Source organism: Cetorhinus maximus, chromosome 15 (genome assembly GCF_964194155.1).
Source record: "Cetorhinus maximus chromosome 15, sCetMax3.hap1.1, whole genome shotgun sequence".
Taxonomy (NCBI): Eukaryota; Metazoa; Chordata; class Chondrichthyes; order Lamniformes; family Cetorhinidae; genus Cetorhinus; species Cetorhinus maximus.
The window spans coordinates 19,571,999-19,591,466 of NC_135893.1; the positions used below are offsets into that span (position 1 = coordinate 19,571,999).

The 19,468-nt window shown below is 44.2% G+C and overlaps 1 protein-coding gene across 2 annotated transcripts in view; it reads left to right on the forward strand.

Annotated features, from left to right (window-relative positions):
- The window catches only part of LOC144690488 (tumor necrosis factor receptor superfamily member 25-like), a 32,729-nt gene extending 16,066 nt beyond the window's left edge, over window positions 1-16,663 (forward strand). Inside the window, exons 5-10 of one of the 2 annotated variants that reach the window (XM_078558025.1) lie at window positions 408-489; window positions 3,871-3,941; window positions 4,992-5,120; window positions 14,514-14,557; window positions 15,013-15,139; window positions 15,702-16,663. In XM_078558025.1, the coding sequence (XP_078414151.1) occupies window positions 408-489; window positions 3,871-3,941; window positions 4,992-5,120; window positions 14,514-14,557; window positions 15,013-15,139; window positions 15,702-15,991 (743 nt within the window). In that variant the 3' untranslated portion in view covers window positions 15,992-16,663. The remainder of the gene's footprint in view (window positions 1-407; window positions 490-3,870; window positions 3,942-4,991; window positions 5,121-14,513; window positions 14,558-15,012; window positions 15,140-15,701) is intronic. The other variant, XM_078558026.1, reaches the window with a different exon arrangement.
- The last annotated feature ends 2,805 nt before the right edge of the window (window positions 16,664-19,468 follow it).

The following is a 19,468-nucleotide window of genomic DNA, read 5'->3' on the forward strand; positions in this document are numbered from 1 at the left end:
CATTTCTCTGGTCTCTCCGCATAACTATTTCGGGGGATCACTTTGGTGAATCTAATCCATACCCTCTCCATGACCTTGACTGTCTGGCTCCAGTGACAGAGTGAGGCTCCAATTCATACCTAGGAGAGAGGAGGGGAAAACAGAGAGAGAAAAAAGGGAGCTGAACCACTGGAAAATGTTCAGGGTCAAACTGAGGACCAACAAAGGGGTCAGTGATCTCATGCTGTCTCCCTCCACTGGCCTTACATTTCACCTGCCCAGTGCACAGAACACAGTACAACAGGGTGAGGGGTTCATCAATCTATTGTGATGCTTCAGCTGAATAGTTTACTGACATGGCAAAGTAGGTAACTGGTCCTGATAACTCTGAGTTCACTTCTGATTCCACGTGTTGACTGTCACTTCAGGTTCAATGGAACTCGATACTCAATGTGGAGAATGTCTGCCAGGATTTCACCAGCATGTTGGCCAGTGCAAGGCCTGCACAGAGTAAGTTAGGTTATACTTATTCCATTTACAATAGTCAACTTTGGCTTAAAACAGGGTGTCCTAGTGCATGAATCATAAAAGGTTAGCATGCAGGTACAGCAGGTAACTAGGAAAGCTCATAGAATGTTATCATTTATTGTGAGGGGAATTGATTACAAAAGTAGGGAAGTTATGCTTCAGTTGTATAGGGAATTGGTGAGACCACATCTGGAGTATTGTATACAGTACTTGTCTCCTTATTTAAAGATGTAAATGCGTTAGAAGCAGTTCAGAGAAGGTTTACTAGACTAATACCTGGAATGGGCGGGTTGCCTTATGAGGAAAAGCTGGACAGGTTAGGCTTGTAACCACTGGAGTTTAGAAGAGTAAGAGGTGACTTAATTGAAACATTTAAGATCCTGAAGGGTCTTAACAGGGTGGATGTGGAGATGATGTTTCCTCTTGTGGAAGAATGTAGAACTAGGGGTCACTGTTTAAAAATAAGGGGTCACTCATTTAGGACAGAGATGAGGAGAATTTTTTTCTCTCAGAGGTTTGTGAGTCTTTGGAACTCTCTTCCTCAAAAGGCAGTGGAAGCAGAGTCTTTGAATATTTTTAAGGCAGAGCTAGTTAGATTCTTGACTAATAAGGGGGTGAAAGGTTATCAGAGGTAGGCAGGAATGTGGGATTGAGGTTACATTCAGATCAGCCATGATCTTATCGAATGGCAGAGCAGGCTCGAGGGACCGAGTGACCTCCTCATTCTCCTAATTCATACGTTCGTATGTATGTATGTCAGGATCAGGACCAGGATCCTGACACCATGGGCAGAATATTGTGCTTGTCAGGCAGGCGCACGCCCAGCCCAAAAGAGTGTAAAATGACACACAATGACATTGGGCGAGCATCCCGACGTTTTCTGCACTCGCACGATTTTTCAGTCGGCGGATATGTGCGGGAGTTGGCAGCGCACCCACTGACAATGAACAGGGCTATTAAGGCCATTAAAGTTCTAATTAAATGAAATTTTCGCTGCCCGTCCAACCTTATGGTTGGTGGGCATGCAAAAAGGTCGCTTTTTGCGAAACCTCATCCACGGGCAGGATGAGGTTTTGATCATTGATTTTTTTAAAATTAAAAATTTTTAAACAAATTTCTAACATGTTCCTGCTCATGGGCAAAATCTTCTGCCTGTAGGGTGGGCCAGTTGGGAGCGGGCGTGGGCAGGCACGGAGCCGATCACCACTCGCGATCGGCTGCCCGCCGCCATTTTACGTGGGCGGGCCAATTAAGACCTGCCCAGCATGACCATAAGACCATAAGACATAGGAGCAGAAATTAGGCCATTCAGCCCATCGGGTCTGCTCCACCATTCAATCATGGCTAATAAGTTTCTCAACCCCATTCTCCCGCCTTCTCCCCGTAACCTTTGATCCCCTTACCAATCAAGAACCTATCTTTCTGAGTCTTAAATACACACGCGCACCTGGTCAGCAATACCTGTGTGGGGAGGGGGAGAAGGGAGAGTTGGGGCCTGCGCTCTTTCACGCATGAGCTGCCTCAGGGAGATTAAGTTCAGATTTAAAGTTTGAAATAAAGGAAGTTAAAAATCATTTACAGTGTCAAATGTTTATGAAATGTTTAAAAAATACTTATTAATTTAATAAAACCTTCATGAAATTTCATCCCACCCGTGGTTGAGGTTTCCTGAAAAATGCAGAGGGCGCTTGGTCTCAAGGTTGGATGGGCAGCCCTGTCAATTACCTAAATTGGTTGATTAATGGCCTTTGACAGATCGGTGGGCGCGTGCCCGCAGAATGAAAGATCGGAATGATGCACAGTGACGCCAGGACGCACGCCCGACGTCACCGCGTGTCATTTTATGCATCAGCACGCAGGGCCCGCCCTCGCACGCTGACAGGAAAATTCTCCCCCATGTGACAGAGGGGACATGTTATTGACGTTTTTAAATTCTTTATTTTTTATTTTCAAAATTCTTCAGCTCCCTGAGGCAGCTCTATTCTCAGGGAGCTTTCACTGTGCACATCCCCGCGCATGCGCACACTTCCGCACTCGCCCTCCACCCCGGCAGCACTGGGCGCTGCAGCGCGCATTTCACACTGGCTGGCCGTTAATTGGCCAGCCAACGTGAAATCCATGTCGGGGCCCGAATGCAGCCGGCAGTCGGCTTCGCAACCGCTCCCAGGCCCACCTGCCCAACGAGGGCAAAATTTTGCCCCACATTTTACTACAGGTGGCCTGGATGATTAAATGAGTTAGGCAGTGACCTTTCATCTGTGGAACTCAGGTTCTGATCCAGCCAAGACATTGGGATTGATGTCCAGTTACTGCTGTAGAAGAAAGTCCAACATTGGTGGGATTGAGGTCATCTTGGTCACTTCTGAGTCTACAGTACAAAATGGAAATCTCGGTCCAAAAGTGTTGTTATTGGGACAGTGTATAGGGAGCTTTACTTTGTATCTAACCCATGCTATGCCTGTCCTGGGAAAGCTTGATGGGAGAGTGTAGTGGGAGATTTTCTCTGTATCTGACCTGCTCTGTACCTGCCCTGGGAGTGTTTGATGGGACAGTGTAGAGGGAGCTTTACTTTGTATTTAACGTGCTGTAGCTGCGCTGGGAGAGTTTGAGTGTAGAAGGAGCATTACTCTATCTAACCTGCTCTGTACCTGCCCTGGCAGTGTTTATAGAGTCATAGAGGTCTACAGCACAGAAAAAGGCCCTTTGGCCCATCGAGTCTGCGCCTATCAAACAAGTACCTAACTATTCTAATCCCATGTTCCAGCACTAGATCCATAGCCTTGTATGCCATGGCATCGCCACTGCACATCCAAATACTTCTTAAATGTTATGAGGGTTTCTGCCTTTACCACCCTTTCAGTCAGTGAGCTCCAGATTCGCACCACCCTCTGGGTGAAAAAATTCTTCCTCACATCCCCTCTAAACTTCCTGCCCCCTGCCCTTACCTTAAATCTATGTGCCCTGATTATTGATCCCTCCGCCAAGGGGAAAAGTTCCTTCCTGTCTACCCTTGTTTGATGGGATAGTGTAGTGGGAGATTTACAATCTATTTAATCCGTGCTTGTCTTCGTTGAGCACAGTACCTATCCTCATTATTTTTGCACTGACCAGTTTTCAGACAGAGGAAGCAGAATAACTCTCTGCTTTTGTACTCTGTCCCTTTAGAATTGGATGTCTTTAGATTCTGAGATTCTTTCTGGCCAGGTGGCTGTGTGAGAAGGGGAGCTGTTCTAAACCCTGCGCTCCCAAAGGTGGGACACCTGCAAGCCTTGCTCTCCCTGCTGGTTCTCCTGATTTCTGGATTATTTGTTTGAAATGGTTTCTGTGACTTTTGCTGATTTTTGTGTCCAATATTTCTTTTAGGGAGCTGTGTCAGAATAAATCCTCTCCCAGCTGTTCCTGTTTGCCTTTCAACCAACCTTTGATGCACACAGGTATCTCTTAGAAGCCCTCTCAGAATAACAATTCTTACTGTGGGGATGGGAGTAAGACATCTGAATATCAGAATAACACTGATTTGCCCAGCCACCCCCCACCCCCAGCTGGGCTGTGTTGGTCGTTCTCAGTCAGCATGGCTGTCAAGCAATTGGTCTGCACATTCTGGGGTGAGAGGCAGAAAAAGCTGCCAGGGTTTCCCACATACAATCAATGATGGGAAGTGTGTGTTCCTAATTGACAGTAGTATGTGTGTTGCAATGATGATTGTTGTTGACTAGCCATAATCCCTGTATTGTCCTCAGTGATTGTTACTGACAATTGTCCCTGTGTTGCCCTGGGTGATTGTTACTGATTGTAATCTGTGTGTTACTGTGATGATTGTTACTGACTGACTGAAGGCCCTGAGTTGTCCTGGGTGACTGTAGTTACTGACTATAGTTTCTGTGTTGTAATGGGTGATAGTTACTGACTTTCGTCCATGTGTTTCTATGGGCAGTTGTTACTGACTATCCTCCTATGTTGCAAAGGTGGTGGGGGGAGTACTTACTGACTGTAGTCCCTGTATTGCAGAAGGCGATTGTTGCTCACTGTAGTCCCTGTGTTGCCCTGGGTGATTATTACTGACTGTAGCCCTATGTTAGCGAGCGTAATTATACTGACTGTAACTCTGTGTTTCTGAGGGCAATTGTTGCTGACTGTAGTCCCTATGTTGCTCTGGGTGATTGTTACTGCCTGTAAAATCTGTTGTTCTGGGTGATTGTTACTGATTGTACTCCGTGTTGCTCTGGGTGATTGTTACTGCCCGTAGAACCTGTGTTGCTCTGGGTGGTTGTTACTGACTGTAGTTCCTGCGCTGCCCTGAGTGATTGTTACTGACTGTTGTCCTTGTGTTGCCCTGGATGATTGTTACTGATTGTGGTCCATGTATTGAAAAGGGGGTTTGTTACTGACGGTAATCACTGTGTTGCCGAGGGCAATTATTACTGACTGTAGTCTGTGTATTGCCAAAGGCGATTGTTACTGACTGACTTTTTTGTTGTCTCCAGGATTGAAGCCCATTCTGATTTTGGCTACTGTGGGATCTGTCTTCATTCTACTTGTGATGCTTCAGTTTTTGCGCCAGAAATTTCAACGTGAGAGAGGTCCAGAAGAACTGGAGACCCCAACTGACACAGGTAATCTCACCATTCCATGTTATCTCAGGCATTGAGGGTGACAAGTTGCCCTGGGATTGCATTGCGCTCCCCCTCCCCAGGCTTCCCCAATCAACAGTTGTCTTGCCACAGCTCCCCCAACCCACATCCATGGGCTGCCCTTGGCATGTACTGCACAACCTCTCACCCCACCCCAATCAGGTACCGGTGGACTGGCCCAGGCTCTCCCAGTCCCTTGTGAGTGGTCACAGCAGTTCTGCACTCCAGTGTGAAACACACATTTCAAGAAGACTTTTCCCAAGCTACAGTGAACAAGGAAGTTGCCAGGATACTGGATGAGATAAAAATAGATTAGAAGAGAAGTACTAGGAAGGATGGCAGTTCTTAAAGTGGATAAGTCATCTGGTCTGGATGAGAAGCACGTTAGGTAGCTGAGAGAAGTAAGAGTAGAAATTGTGAAAGTGCTGGCCGTAATCTTCCAATCCTCTTTAAAGGGGTAGTGCTAGAGGACTGGGGAATAGCAAATGTTCTAACCCTGTTCCAAAAAGGAAAGAAAGACAAACCTGGCAATTACAGGCCAATCAGTTTAACGTCGGTGGTGGGGAAGCATTTAGAAACAATAACCTGGGGAGAAAATTAACAGCCACTGAGACAAGCATGGACTAATAAAGGAAAATCAGCATGAATTTGCTAAGAGCAAATGGTGTTTGAATAACTTGATTGTATTTTTGATGAAGTAAAAGAGAGGGTGGAAGAGGGCAGTGCAGTTGATGTGTACATGGATTTTCAAAAGGTATTTGATAAAACAACATATAATAAGCTTGTTAGTAAAACTGAAGCCCATGGCATAAAAGGGGCAGTAACTGCATGGATACAAAATTGGCTAAGGGATTGAGAATAAAGAGTTGTGTTGGATGGTTGTTTATCAGATTGGAGGGAGGTAAATAGAGAAGTTCCCCGAGGTTCAGAACTGGGATCACTGCTGTTTTTGCTATGCACCAATGACTTAGACTTGGGAATACAGGGCACAATTTCAAAATTTGCAGTTAACACGATACTTGGAAGCGTAGTAAATAGTGAGGAAGATGGGAATAAACTTCAAGAGGTCTTAGGCTCTTGAAATAGCAGGAGACATGACAGATGAAATTCACTGCCAAAGAATATGAGATGGTGCATTTTGGTTAGAAGAACGACAAGAGACAATACTTACTAAATTGTACAATTTTAATGAGGTGCAAGAAGAGAGAGGCTGGGGGTTTTTACTGTTTTGAAATTGGCAGAACAGGCTAACAAAGCAGTTAATAAAGCATATGGCATCCTAAACTTTATAAATGGAGGCATAGAGTACAAAAGTCAAGAAGTTAGGCTAAAACTATATAAAACACAAGATAGATGACAGCACCTAAAAGAGTGGGAGAAAAGAGGAACTGGAGACAGATAGTAGCACCTAAATAGACAGGAAACAGCTCTGAAAAGATGGGAGAAAGGAGTACCCAGAGATGGACAGCAGCACCTAAATGAGCAGGAGAGAGGAGGACCCAGAGACAGACAGCAGCACCTAAAAGAACAGGAGAGAGGAGGACCCAGAGACACACAGCAGCACCTAAAAGAACAGGAGAGAGGAGGACCCAGAGACAGACAGCAGCACCTAAAAGAACAGGAGAGAGGAGGACCCAGAGACAGACAGCAGCACCTAAAAGAACAGGAGAGAGGAGGACCCAGAGACAGACAGCAGCACCTAAAAGAACAGGAGAGAGGAGGACCCAGAGACAGAGTAACACCTTAAACAGCTACCCAGCCCAGTCCAATCTGAGATTCCAGAGCGGATCTGAGTTCTGAGAAAAATCAAAATGTGATGTCCCACGAAAACAGGTAGTTGATTGGTTAGTGAGTATTTTACTGATTTATCTTTCAAAACTTGGGTAAATTTAATAATTGTAAGGTTTTATTAGTTGTAGAAAGGTTTACTAATAGCAGTAAAGCTTATTAGATTGGCTGGTGAGTATTTCCTATTTATCTTAACTAGGGAATTTCAATCCGGGTTAGTAGAACATTTATTGAAATATTAAGAATATAAGCACAGGCAGGACTAGAGACATTAATTAAAATGTAATCAGCCAATTAATTAAATGCTACAAAGAAGGCAGGGCAGGTGATGTGTGGCAGCTGCAGAATGTAAGTATTCATGGACACCTGTGTCTTCCAAGGCAAGCATGTCTGTAGTAAATGTCTGTGGCTGGGGAAACTTCGGTTCAGAGTCATTGAGCTGGAGGCCGAGCTGCAGACGCTACAACACATCAAGGAGGGCGAAAGTTACCTGGACACTTATTTCCAGAGGTGGTCACACCTCTTAGGGTAGAGTCTTCTGATTTTTTCCATAGCCAGACAGGAGGGTATGACTGCGAGTGATGCAATTATGAGGATCAAGAAGCTAGAAGTGGAAGGCCCTTAGCCCTTGCAATTTTCCAACAGTTCAAAGCTCCTGCAGCCTATGTGGATGAAAGCGGGGGCTGCAGGGTGGATTAATGAACTGACCATGGTGCCATGGTATAAGAAGCCATTCAAGCTGGGGGAGTTAATAGGAATGTATTAGTAGTTGGGGACAGTATAGTCAGGAGATAGACACAGTTCTCTTCAGCTGAGAACGAGAGTCCAGAAGGCTGTGTTGCCTGCCCAGCGCCACAGTTCAGAACATCTGCTGTGGGCTGGAGAGGAACATGCAGTGGGAGAAGGAGGATCCAGTTGTCATGGTCCATGAAGGTACCAACGACATAGGTAGGACTAGGAAAGAGATTCTGCTTAGAGAGAATGAGCAGCTAGGGACTAAGTTAAAAAGCAGAACCTCAAAGGTAATAATTTCTGGATTATTACCTGAGCCACGAGCAAATTGGTGTAGGGTAAATACTTGGTTCAAAGATTGGTGTTGGAGAAATGGGTTTAGATTCATGGGGCACTGGCACTGGTACAGGGGAAAGTGGTTCCTGTATGGGATGGTCTTCATCTGAACCAGGCTGGGATCATTGTTCTGGTGAGTCATATAACTAAGTCTATAGATAGGGCTTTAAACTAAATAGCGGAGGAGAGAAATCAAATGAGGGAAGATATGATAAATTATAGAGAGAGGACAAGGCAAGAGAGCAAGGTAACAATAAGGGAAATAATAATCAGAATCTGGCAGGAAGAACAGAGCATACCAACTTAGAGTGCGTCAGCAGATAAGGCTAGAGGTTGGTAAAATAATGAAAAGGCAGAATTAATGGCATTCTATCTGAATGCACAAAGCATTCACAACAAGGTAGATGAATGGCATAAATAGAAGTAAACAGGTATGATCTAATTCCTATTATGGAGACATGGCTGCAGGGTGACCAAGGCTGGGAACTGAATGTTCAAGGGTATTCAACATTTAGGAAGGATAGGCAAAAAAGAAAAGGAGGTGGATTGGTGCTGATAATAAATAATCAGATAAGTACATTAGTGAAAGAGGATCTTAGACAGGAAAATCAAGATGTAGAATCAGTTTGGATGGAGCTAAGGAACAGCAAACATTGGTAGGAATTGTTTATAGGCTACCAAACAGTAGTAGTAATGTAGGGCACAGTATAAATCATGTAATTAGAAGTGCATGTAACAAGGGTAATACAATAATCATGGGGCACTTCAATCAACATAAAGACTGGGTAAACCTAATTAGCACTAATGCCATAGAGGACAAATTCCTGAAATGCTTATGAGATTGCTTTCTAGAACAGTATATTGAAGAACCAACTAGAGAACAGGCTATTTTAGATCTAGTATTTCTCATCTAGCAATGAGAAAGGGCTAATTAATAATCTCGTTGTAAAGGAGTATTTAGGGAGGAGTGACCATAATATGATATAATTTAACATTAAGTTTGAAAGTGATGTCATTCAATCCCAAACTAGGCTCTTAAATCTAAACAAAAGAAATGACAAAGCTATGAGGGGCTGTGGTAGATTGGGAAACTGCATTAAAAGGTATGACAGTAGACAGGCAATGGCTAGCATTTAAAGAATTAATACATGGTTTACAATAAACTTACATTCCTTTGAGGCACAAAAACCCAGAAGGAAAAGTGATCCAACCATGGCTAACAAAAGAAGTTAAAGATTGTATTAGATCAAATGAAGAGGCTGATAAAGTTGCCAAAAAAGTAGTAAGCTTGAGGATTGGGAGCATTTTAAAATTCAGCAAAGGAGGATGAAAAAACTGATAAAGAAGCAGAAAATAGAATATGAAAGCACTAGCAAGGAACATAAAAACCTTCTATAGGTATGTAAAAATGAAAAGATTAGCAAAGACAATTGTGGGCCCACTACAGGCAGAGACAGGAGAATTTATAATGGGAAATAAGGAAATGGTAGAGAAACCAAACAAATACTTTGTGCCTGTTTCATGGAGAAAGATACAAAAAACCTCCCAGAAATACAAAAGAACCGAGCAACTAGTGAGAACGAGAAACTGAAAGAAATTAGTAAAAAAAAGTAGTACTGGAGAAATTAATAGGACTGAAAGTTGATAGATTCTTTGGACCTGATGATCTACATCCCAGACTGTTGAATGAGGTGTCTGTACAGATAGTGGATGTGATAACTGGGCACTTAAAAAATAATGGTGGAATTGGGCAGAGTCAACATGGATTTATGAAAGGGAAATCATGATTGACAAACCTGTTAAGAGTTTTTTGAGGAAGTAGCTAACAGAATAGCTAAGGGGGAACCAGTGAATGTATTTGGATTTTCAGAAGGCTTTCAATATGGTGCCACACAAGAGGTTATAAGCAAAATTAGAGTACTTGGGATTGCAGATAATGTACTAGCATGGATTGTGAATTGGTTAACGGACAAAAAAAGATAGGAATAAATGGGTAATTTTCAAGTTGGCAAGCTGCAACTAGTGGGGCACCAAAGGATCAGTGCTTGGGTGCCAACTATTCACAATCTATATCAATTGTTTGGTTGTGGGGATTAAAGGTAAAATATTTCCAAGTTTGTAGAATGACACAAAACTAGGTGAAAGTGTGAGTTGTGAGGAGGATGTAAAGAGGCTTCAAGGGGATTTAGACAGGCTAAATGAGTGGGCATAAAAACAGCAGATGGAATATAATGCAAAGTTATCCACTTTATTAGGTAAAACAGAATTACAGAGTGTTTCTTAAACAGTGAGAGATTGGGAAGTGTTGATATCCAATGTGACCTGGGTGTCTTTGTTCATAAGTCATTGAAAGCTAACATGCAGGTGCAGCAAGCAAATAGGAAAGCAAATGGTATGTTGGCCTTTACTGCAAGAGGATTTGAGCACAGGAGTAAAGATGTTTTGCTGCAATTCTATAGAACCTTGGTGAGACCGCACCTGGAATATTGTGTACAGTTTTGGCCTCCTTACTGTCAAGAGGCCACACCTCTTTACTTTTGAAAAAACTGATTTTCAAACTTTCAACTGACTGGAAATTTTGCAATTTAAAATGAGACAGAACAAACTATTTAAAAATGCAAGGCCACCTCCTGAGGTGAAGGTGAAAAATAAATAAGTCCAGAGACCCATCAAAACTCGTCATGTCTAAGAAAGGGTCATTAAAATGCAAAGTGCTGGTTATTGAAACAATGCTGGGCACAGACAGGCCAACCCAAAACCCCTTGGAAATACACAATGGGTGAAGTATAACAGGCCAGGCTGCAGCCACTGCAGAGAGATTGCAAATAAGACTTCTGCAGAAGAGACAGGCTGAAAGCTCTCTCGCTCCCTTTCTCTCTTTTGGAGCAAGTATAAATGACCCAGTTCAGAAGTCAACTTTACCAGAAATCTACCAGTGAACTGAGATCTCATAATAATTGCAACATCTACATCTGACGGCATTTTCAAAACCAGCTAATCCAAATCAGCTGCAATGTTTAAAAATCTGCACCTCAAGGATAATCAAAGGTCTCTTAGCCATATATTATTTTAACTTTCTTTAATTGGACTCTAACTCCCTTCTGATACATATAAGTGTGTGTGTATGTGTGTGAGCTCTAATGACTGCATGAGGGCCGAATGCTTGATGTCACATTTTTATTACTTTTTTACTTGGGTTCATAAATTTTCTCTTTCTTTAACTCAAGAAAGCCTTGTTTGATTGGCTCTTTATTGCTCACAGCTTAAATCGTTAAATACATTCTGATTTGGAATAGGCATATCCTCATGAAAAGGAAACTTCAACCTTTGTCGTGACCAAATGAGGAGGTTGAATGGAGGGGAGCCAGTTCACCCCTTCTCACCTGGTCATAACATTACCTAAGGAAGGATATACTTGCCATAGAGGGAGTGCAATGAAGGTTCATTCTTGGATTGGCGAGATTGTCCTATGAGGAGAGATTGAGGAGACTGGGCCTTTATTCTCTTGAGTTTAGAAGAATGAGAGGTGATATCATTGAAGCATATAAAATTCTTACAGGGCTCAACAGGGTAGACGCAAGAAGGATGTTTCCCCTGGCTGGGGGATCTAGAACTAGGGACACAGTCTCAGAATGAGAGGTAGGCCATTTAGGACTGATATGAGGAAGAATTTCTTTACTCAGAGAGTGATGAATCTTTGGAATTCTCTACCACAGAGGGCCATGGAGGCTCAGTCATTGAGTATATTAAAGCCAGAGAGCAATAGATTTCTAGGTATTAAAGATATCAAGAGATATGAGGATAGTGTGGGAAAATGACATTGAGGTAGAAGATCAGCCATGATCTAGCTGAATGGCAGAGCAGGTTCGAGGGGCCGAATGCTGGTCCTATTTCCTACGTTGTTCTACTTAGAGCAGAGAAAGTTGAGGAGATTTAATAAATGTGTTTAAAGCCATGAATGGTTTATTTCGAGAACCACTTCCAATGGCTGAAGTGTCGATAACAAGGGGGCACAGAATTAAGGTGATTGGCAAAAGAACCAGAGGAAAAGCTTTTTTACGCAACAGGTGGTTCAGATTCGGAACGCACTGCCTGATAAGGTGTGGATACAGATTCAATAGAGGCCTTCAAAGGGAATTGGAGAAAAACTTGAAGGAGAAAAAAAAATACAGGGTTATGAAGAAGGAACAGGGAAGTGGAATTAACTGGATTACTCTTCAAAAGAGCCAGTACAGACTCAATGGGCTGTACTATCTATGTTTCCATAATTCAAAGGGTGCAAAAGATCCAAGAATCTGGAGTTTGTTTCATATTTACAGGAATGGGATGGTGTAGGAGAACAGGAAGGTCAATGGCCATCCTTCCTTCTCGCGGACTGACTGCACCATTTTGTACACCCCCCTCACTGCTGGACTGTTCCATGACCCCCACACTGCTCCCACTGTGAACATAAAGGTCAATGGCTATTCCACTTTTTTCACTGACTTCCCCAAAATCCCACACACACTCAGGAAGACATTCTGGGCTGGATTTTACAAGCCCTTCGGGGACAGACCGGGAGGTGGGGAGGGGATCATAAAATTATGATGGAAAGCGGGGGAAGAAGTGTCTGTTGCCTTCCTGCTGTCGTGCCATTTTGCCAGAACTGGACAATGTGGAGGACCGCTCTCCTGCCCAGAGCCCAACTGAGTCACTTCAATGGCCAATTAAGGACCTTTTCCCACCGCTACTGGCATTTTACCAACGGCAGGTGGGCCCTGTGCCATGTGGGAACACTGCCAGGTGAACCCAGGCGACTTCCCTGTGGGCTCAAAGCAAAGGTGCCCTCCTATTTGGACACCACTTGGCCCATGGAGTGGCCTCCCTGGGCAGCAATGGCTGCAGCCCCCACATCCCCACCCCTGGCAATGGCACCGTCTGCCCTCACCAACCAAAGATGGGGCCTGCCTGACTGGTCCTGGCACCCACAGACCCCTACTTACCTGGTTGGGAGGGCAAGTGCTTCCATGGCATCCTCTTCTTCCAGAGTACCAGCAGTGGCCACCACGCCCAGTGACAGTCTTCTGATTGACTAGGCACTCCTCAGGGTGGGTGGCTGTCCTTTAAAGGGGCAGCAGCCCAGGCAGCAACCAATTAATTGCCTGACTCCACGTAAAATGCAGCTGTGAGTCCTGCAGACAGCCGAGGCAGGGTCACCTCCAGTTTTCTGGCCTATCGTCAGGACCCCTGCCACAAAAGTAAAATTCAGCCCTCAGTAACTGACGGAATGGGATCACTGATCTGCTGCGTAAAACCTGGCAGTTCAGGACCTGCTGTCATGCTTTAATTCAAGTGTCAGATTAACCTGACTGATTGTAAGAAGCAAAAATGTGTATTCAGCCATTGCAAATCATATCCCTCTGCCTATCCTTCCAACATAAAGGAAATGTTCAAGGGGGAGACAGAAAGCTTTGAAGCAGTACACAGTTTCAAATACAAAGAGACTTCGCCAAAATATCCTCAAAGGCGAATGAGTCCTTTAGTATTCTGACCTGAGAAATATATGAGCTGCTCAAAAAGGGTAACATTTTGGGTAACAAGGGTAAGATGGGAAGAGTGGTGTGGTTTCAAATGTTGTTCTTATTTACAAAGAACTGAGCACAAAATCCAGGCTGATTCCTTCTCAGAAGTGCCATCTTTCAGATGAGGCACTAAAATGAGGCCCCATTATCTGCGTTGAGCTAAGACATTAAAGATTGCAGGGCACTATTAGAAGAAGAACAGGAGAGTTCTCCCTGGTTTCCTGAGCCAACATTCACCTCTCATCCAACATCACCTAATAAAAGAGTAACTGGTCATTTGTTTTATTGTGGGATGCTGCTGTGTGCCAAATGGCTGCCACATTTGCCTGCAGAGCCATAATCTCCAAGTTAACTGCAGTTTATATGGAATTATAGACTATCCTGTGTATAATTACAGATTGATGCATCACTATTTGCTCAGTTACAAACCAGGAAGTATTTGGTCCCTGAAGTCTGATGAGTTATGGCATGAGTCATCACTGGATCAGTACAGAAAACCTCCAGTGATGCACAGCAGTAACCACGGAAAACATCCGAAAGGGCAGATGGGGCCTTAATTTAATGCCTCATTGAGCAGACAGAACCTCTGACAGTGCAGCACTCCTTCAGAACTGCACTGGAATGCCAGTCTTGATTTTTATGCTCAGGTCCTGGAGTGGGACTTGAACCTGGTAGCAAGACTGCTATCAACTGATCCTGGCTGACATCTCAGGTAACATCTGTGCTCCTTGAGGATAAACTTTACCCCAAGCTTCAGAATTTTGTTAAATTGCCTGCTAGTCTGTAGTCATTTGATTCCAAAAACTTGGTGCAGAGGGTAGCAGGCAGTGGGAAATGAACAATGAGTCATAAGTAACAGGTATTAGACAGTGGATGACAGGTAGCTGGCAATATGAGTGGGAAAGGAGAGAATGGAGCTATTCATGAGGGGTTCTCAGTCGTGGTGTTTGTGTTTCAGTTCCTGAAGAAGACAAAAAGCTAAAGAACGAAGACAAGACCTTGGTGAGTAATGAGTTTTATCAGGTTGGTCATACAGCTGGTATTGATGAGGTGAAGAGCTCTGCCCACTCCCTCTAGCTCTTCACCTTGAAGTTATATCTCCCTCAACACCCCCACCCACAGCATGTTCTGCAACTGTGGGCAACATTGTACTGAGTCTGCCAATTCAATCTGATGCTCACATTCAGGCAAGAGGGTGGTGGGTGAGGGGCTGTAAACTAAGGGTGATAATGGGGACTGCTCCCCCTCCAGCCACTGCACAAATCGATTCCTCGTGTCCATTTTATGAATATCCTCCAGGACACCTATCAAAACACCTCACCACTCGAACTCCATCCCTATCACATTCCGCCCCCACACAGGGGAGCAGAAATCTACTCCAATTGCTGAAAATGTTACTGGACTTTCAGGCCTGGACTTGTTCACACTAATTTCTTGTTTCACTCTTTTCCCTGAAGCCATTTGAGATTCCAACTCCGGATGGGAAATCAGACTTCATTGGCGAGGTCCTGACCCAGCCACTGGCAAACAGCAACATTTACGGGACCAGTCCTCAGACGACACTGCTCAAACATGAGACGCAAGGTAAGGGATTTTATTTAAAATACTGTACCTGCCCTGGGGGTGTTTGATGAGACAGTGTAGAGAGAACTTTACCCTGTATCTAACCCCATGCTGTACCTGTCCTGGGAGTTTTTGATGGGACAGTGTAGAGGCAGCTTTACTCTGTATCTAACCCCGTGCTGTACCTGACCTCGGAGTGTTTGATGGGGAGAGTGTAGAGGGAGCTTTACTCTGTAACTAACCCTATGCTGTACCTGCCCTCGGAGTTTTTAATGGGAAGAGTGTAGAGGGAGAATCACTCTGTATCTAACCATGTGCTGTACCTGCCCTGGGAGTGTTTGATGGGGACAGTGTAAAGGGAGCTTTACTCTGTATCTAACCCTGTGCTGTACCTGTCCTGGGAGTGTTTGATGGGACATTGTAAAGGGAGCTTTACCCTGTATCTGAACCCCATGCTGTTCCTGCTCTGGGAATTTGCAGCTGGAGGCTTGCGATATCTGGCCAGGGGAGGGCAATGTATGGTCTGAAGCAGGCAATGTGTGACATGAGGAGGATGGTCTTTGACTGGATCTTTCTTGTTCAGCAGCCACATCCCTGGAGGGAAAGACTTTGTATGAGATCATCAATTTGGTGCCAGTGCGAAGATGGAAAGAGTTGATGCGTTTGTTGGAGCTGAGGGACTGTGATATTGAGAGGATTGAGATGGATGTTGCCCAGTCCCGGGACCAGCAGTATGAAATGCTGCGACACTGGAGCCAGCAACATACAGCCTCAGTGGAGTCCGTGTATCAGGCCTTGCAGAGCATGAACCTATCAGGAATAGTGGAGGAACTACAAACCAAACTGCTCAGCAACACTAACTCACTACATTAAACAACACAGTCACAACTCAGGACACAGGGATGGTGATGGCAAATTCACTGCTTTGATTAAAGCCAGTTCCTATATTTGCCAATTCCTCGGTTTGTTTTGCAGCCTAAAGTACCTCAGACCTGCCTAAATATTGGGGCAAGGCCTCAGCACTTTACTTGCATCATTGTCTGTGGTACAGGATTCAGGAGTCTCGAGGTCCCCATTTCATGATCCCTGAGGTGCTGAGGCACTGACCTCGAGGAGCACTCACCTCTCTCTGTTACAGCTTGTTCCAGAAAGAGGATAATCTAGAGCACAAGTCTTGCACAACAACCCCTTCACTTGGAGGAGCGAGCAGTATTGGAGGCTGCTACCTATGAGCTAGGGGACAAGTCAGTTTTGGAGGCCTATTTATCAACTTTTGTCTGCTTTTCAAGCTTGGCCTTGAAGAGGGAACATAATGGGGGAGAGGAACTAGGTGATGGGAGAGGGTAACACGGTGGGTGATGGGGCAAGGAAGTATGTTCTATGTACAGTGTGTTTGTATTATTGTGTATAAATCTACGGGTGTTAATAAACATGTTTATAGCCATGACAGCAAATTCCAAACAAGTGACAGATGGCCCTTGCGGAGGTGGGGTGGGAGGAGGAGATGGTGGTGGGAAAAAAGATCGAAAATAGGATAAACGGTGGAAATAAAACAATGAATAAAAATGAAAATAAATAAAAATAAGTGGACAAAAAATAAAAATAGAATATTGAAAAAAGGGGATAAAAAAGGGATGAGGATGGAGGAGAGAGTTCATGGTCTGAAGCTGCTGAACTCAATATTAAGTCCGAAAAGTTGTAAAGTGCCTAATTGGAAGGTGAGGTGCTGTTCCTCCAGTTTGCATTGAGTTTCACTGGAACATTGCAGTAGGCCAAGGACGGACATATGGGCATGAGAGCAGGATGGTGTGTTGAAATGGCAAGCGACAGGAAGGTCTGTGTCATGCTTGCGGACAGACCGAAGGTGTTCCACAGAGCGGTCACCCAGTCTGCGTTTGGCCTCTCCAATGTAGAGCATTGGGAGCAGCAAATGCAGTAGGCCAAATTGAAGGAGGCACAAATGAAGCTCTGCTTCACCTGAAAGGAATGTTGGGGCCCTTGGACAGTGAGGAGGGAGGAGGTAAAGGGGCAGGTGTTGCACCTTCTGCAATTGCATGGGAAGGTGCCGTGGGAGGGAGATGAGGTGTTGAGGGTGATGGAGGAGTGGACTAGAGTATCACGGAGGGAACGGTTCCTATGGAATGGCGACAGGGCGGATGAAGGGAAGATGTGTTTGGTGGTGGCATCATACTGGAGTTGGCGGAAATGGCGGTGGATGATCCTTTGAATGTGGAGGCTGGTGGGGTGAAAAGTGAGGACACCAGGGGACGCTATCATGGTTCTGGGATGAAGAGGAAGGGGTGAGGGCAGAGGCATGGGAGATGGGTCAGACACGGTTGAGGGCCCTGTCAACAATAGTGGGTGGGAAACCTTGGTTAAGGAAGAAGGAAGCAAATTCCACATCTGATCAACACAACCAGAGTTCACAGAGCCAGGATTATTAAATTGAATCTTCCAGGGTCAGGTACCAGTGAGTAACACAGGGAACTCTGTTATTGGGTATTACTAAGAGGACTTCACACTTGCCTTTCATAACCCCAGGACATCTCAAAGCATTTTACAGCCAATGAAGTATCTATTTGAAGTGCAGTCACTGTTGTAATGTAGGAAACATGGCAATTAATTTGCTCAAGCAAGACCCTGCAACCAGCAATATGCTAATCATCAAGTAATTTGTTTTAAATGTTAGGTCAGTAATAAATATTGGCCAGGACACCTGAGAGAATGGCCCTGCGCTTCTTAGGATTAGTGATATAGGATCTTTTATGTCCAACTAAGAAGGTAGACAAGGCATCAGTTTAACATCACATCCAATGGTATGGCGCTCCCTTGGCCTGGCTCCTCTGCCAGTGCGGTGCTCCCTCAGCCCAGCCCCTCCGCCATTGCAGTGCTCCCTCATCATAGCCCCTCCAACAGTGAGGCGCTCCCTCATAAGAAATAGGAGCAGCAAGCCTGCTCCCCTGTTCAATATGATCATGGCTGATCTTGGGCTTCAACTCCATTTTCCTGCCCACTCCCCATATTCGTTAATTCCCTGAGACACCAAAAATCTGTCTATACCAGCCTTAAATGTATTCAACGATGGAGCATCCACAACCCTCTGGGGTGGAAAATTCCAAAGATTCACACCCCTTTAACTGAAGTAATTTCTCTAAAGATGAAACATTTCAGTCCTAAATGATTGGCCCCTTATCCTGAACCAGTGTCCCCAACAAATAGAAACAATCTCTAAGTATCCACCCGATCAAGCCCCTTTAAAATTTTGTGGGTTTCAATGAGATCGCCTCTCATTCTTCTAAACTCCAGAGAATACAAGCCTAATTTACTCAACCTCTCATCATAGGACAACTCCCTCATCCCAGGTACCAATTTAGTAAACATTAGCTGTACTGCCTCCAATCCAAGTATATCCTTTCTTAAATGTGGAGGCCAAAGCTGCACACAATATTCCAGTTGCTGTCTCAGCAAAAACCTGTACAACTGTAGCAAGACTTCTTTATTCTTGTACTCCAATCCTCTTGCAATAAAGGCCAACATATCCTAATTGCTGTGCCTTCATGCTAATATTCTGTGTTCCTTGTACAAGCACACTAAAGTCTTTGAACATCAACACTTACAAGTTTCTCACCTTTAAAAAATAATCTTTTTTATTCTTACAACCAAAGTGAATAACTTCACACTTCCCTATAATTATATTCCATCTGCCCTCTTGTTGCCCACTCACCTATCCTGTCTATATCTCTTTGCAGCCTCTCTGTGCCCTCCCCACAGTTTCCCTTTCTCCCTAGCTTGGTATCATCAGCAAACTTAGATGCATTACTCTCTGTCTCTTCATCTAAGTCATTAACATAGATTGTAAATAGCTGAGGCCCCAGCACAGATCCTTGTGACGCTACACTATTCACTGCCTGCCAACTTGAAAAAGTCCCATTTATGCCCACACTCTGTTTTCTATCCGTTAATCAATCCTCTATCCATGCTAAAATACTACCACAATTCCATTAACCTTTTCTGTGGCACCTTATCAAATGCCTTTTTGAAATCCATGTATACAACATCTACTGGTTCCCCTCTATCTGCCCTACTAGTTACATCCTCAAAAAAGCCTAGTAAAGATGTCAAACAAGATTTCCCTTCAGTGAAACCATGTTGACTAATTCCAAACATACTATGCTTTTCTAAGTGTATTGCTAAGACTTGCTTAATAATAGATTCCAGCATTTTCCCAACAACTGATGTTAGGCTAACTGGCTTGTAGCTCACTATTTTCTCTCTTCCTCCTTTCTTGAAAAGCGGTGTAACATTTGCCAACTTCCAAATTAGTGGGTCTGTTTCTGAATGTAAGAAACT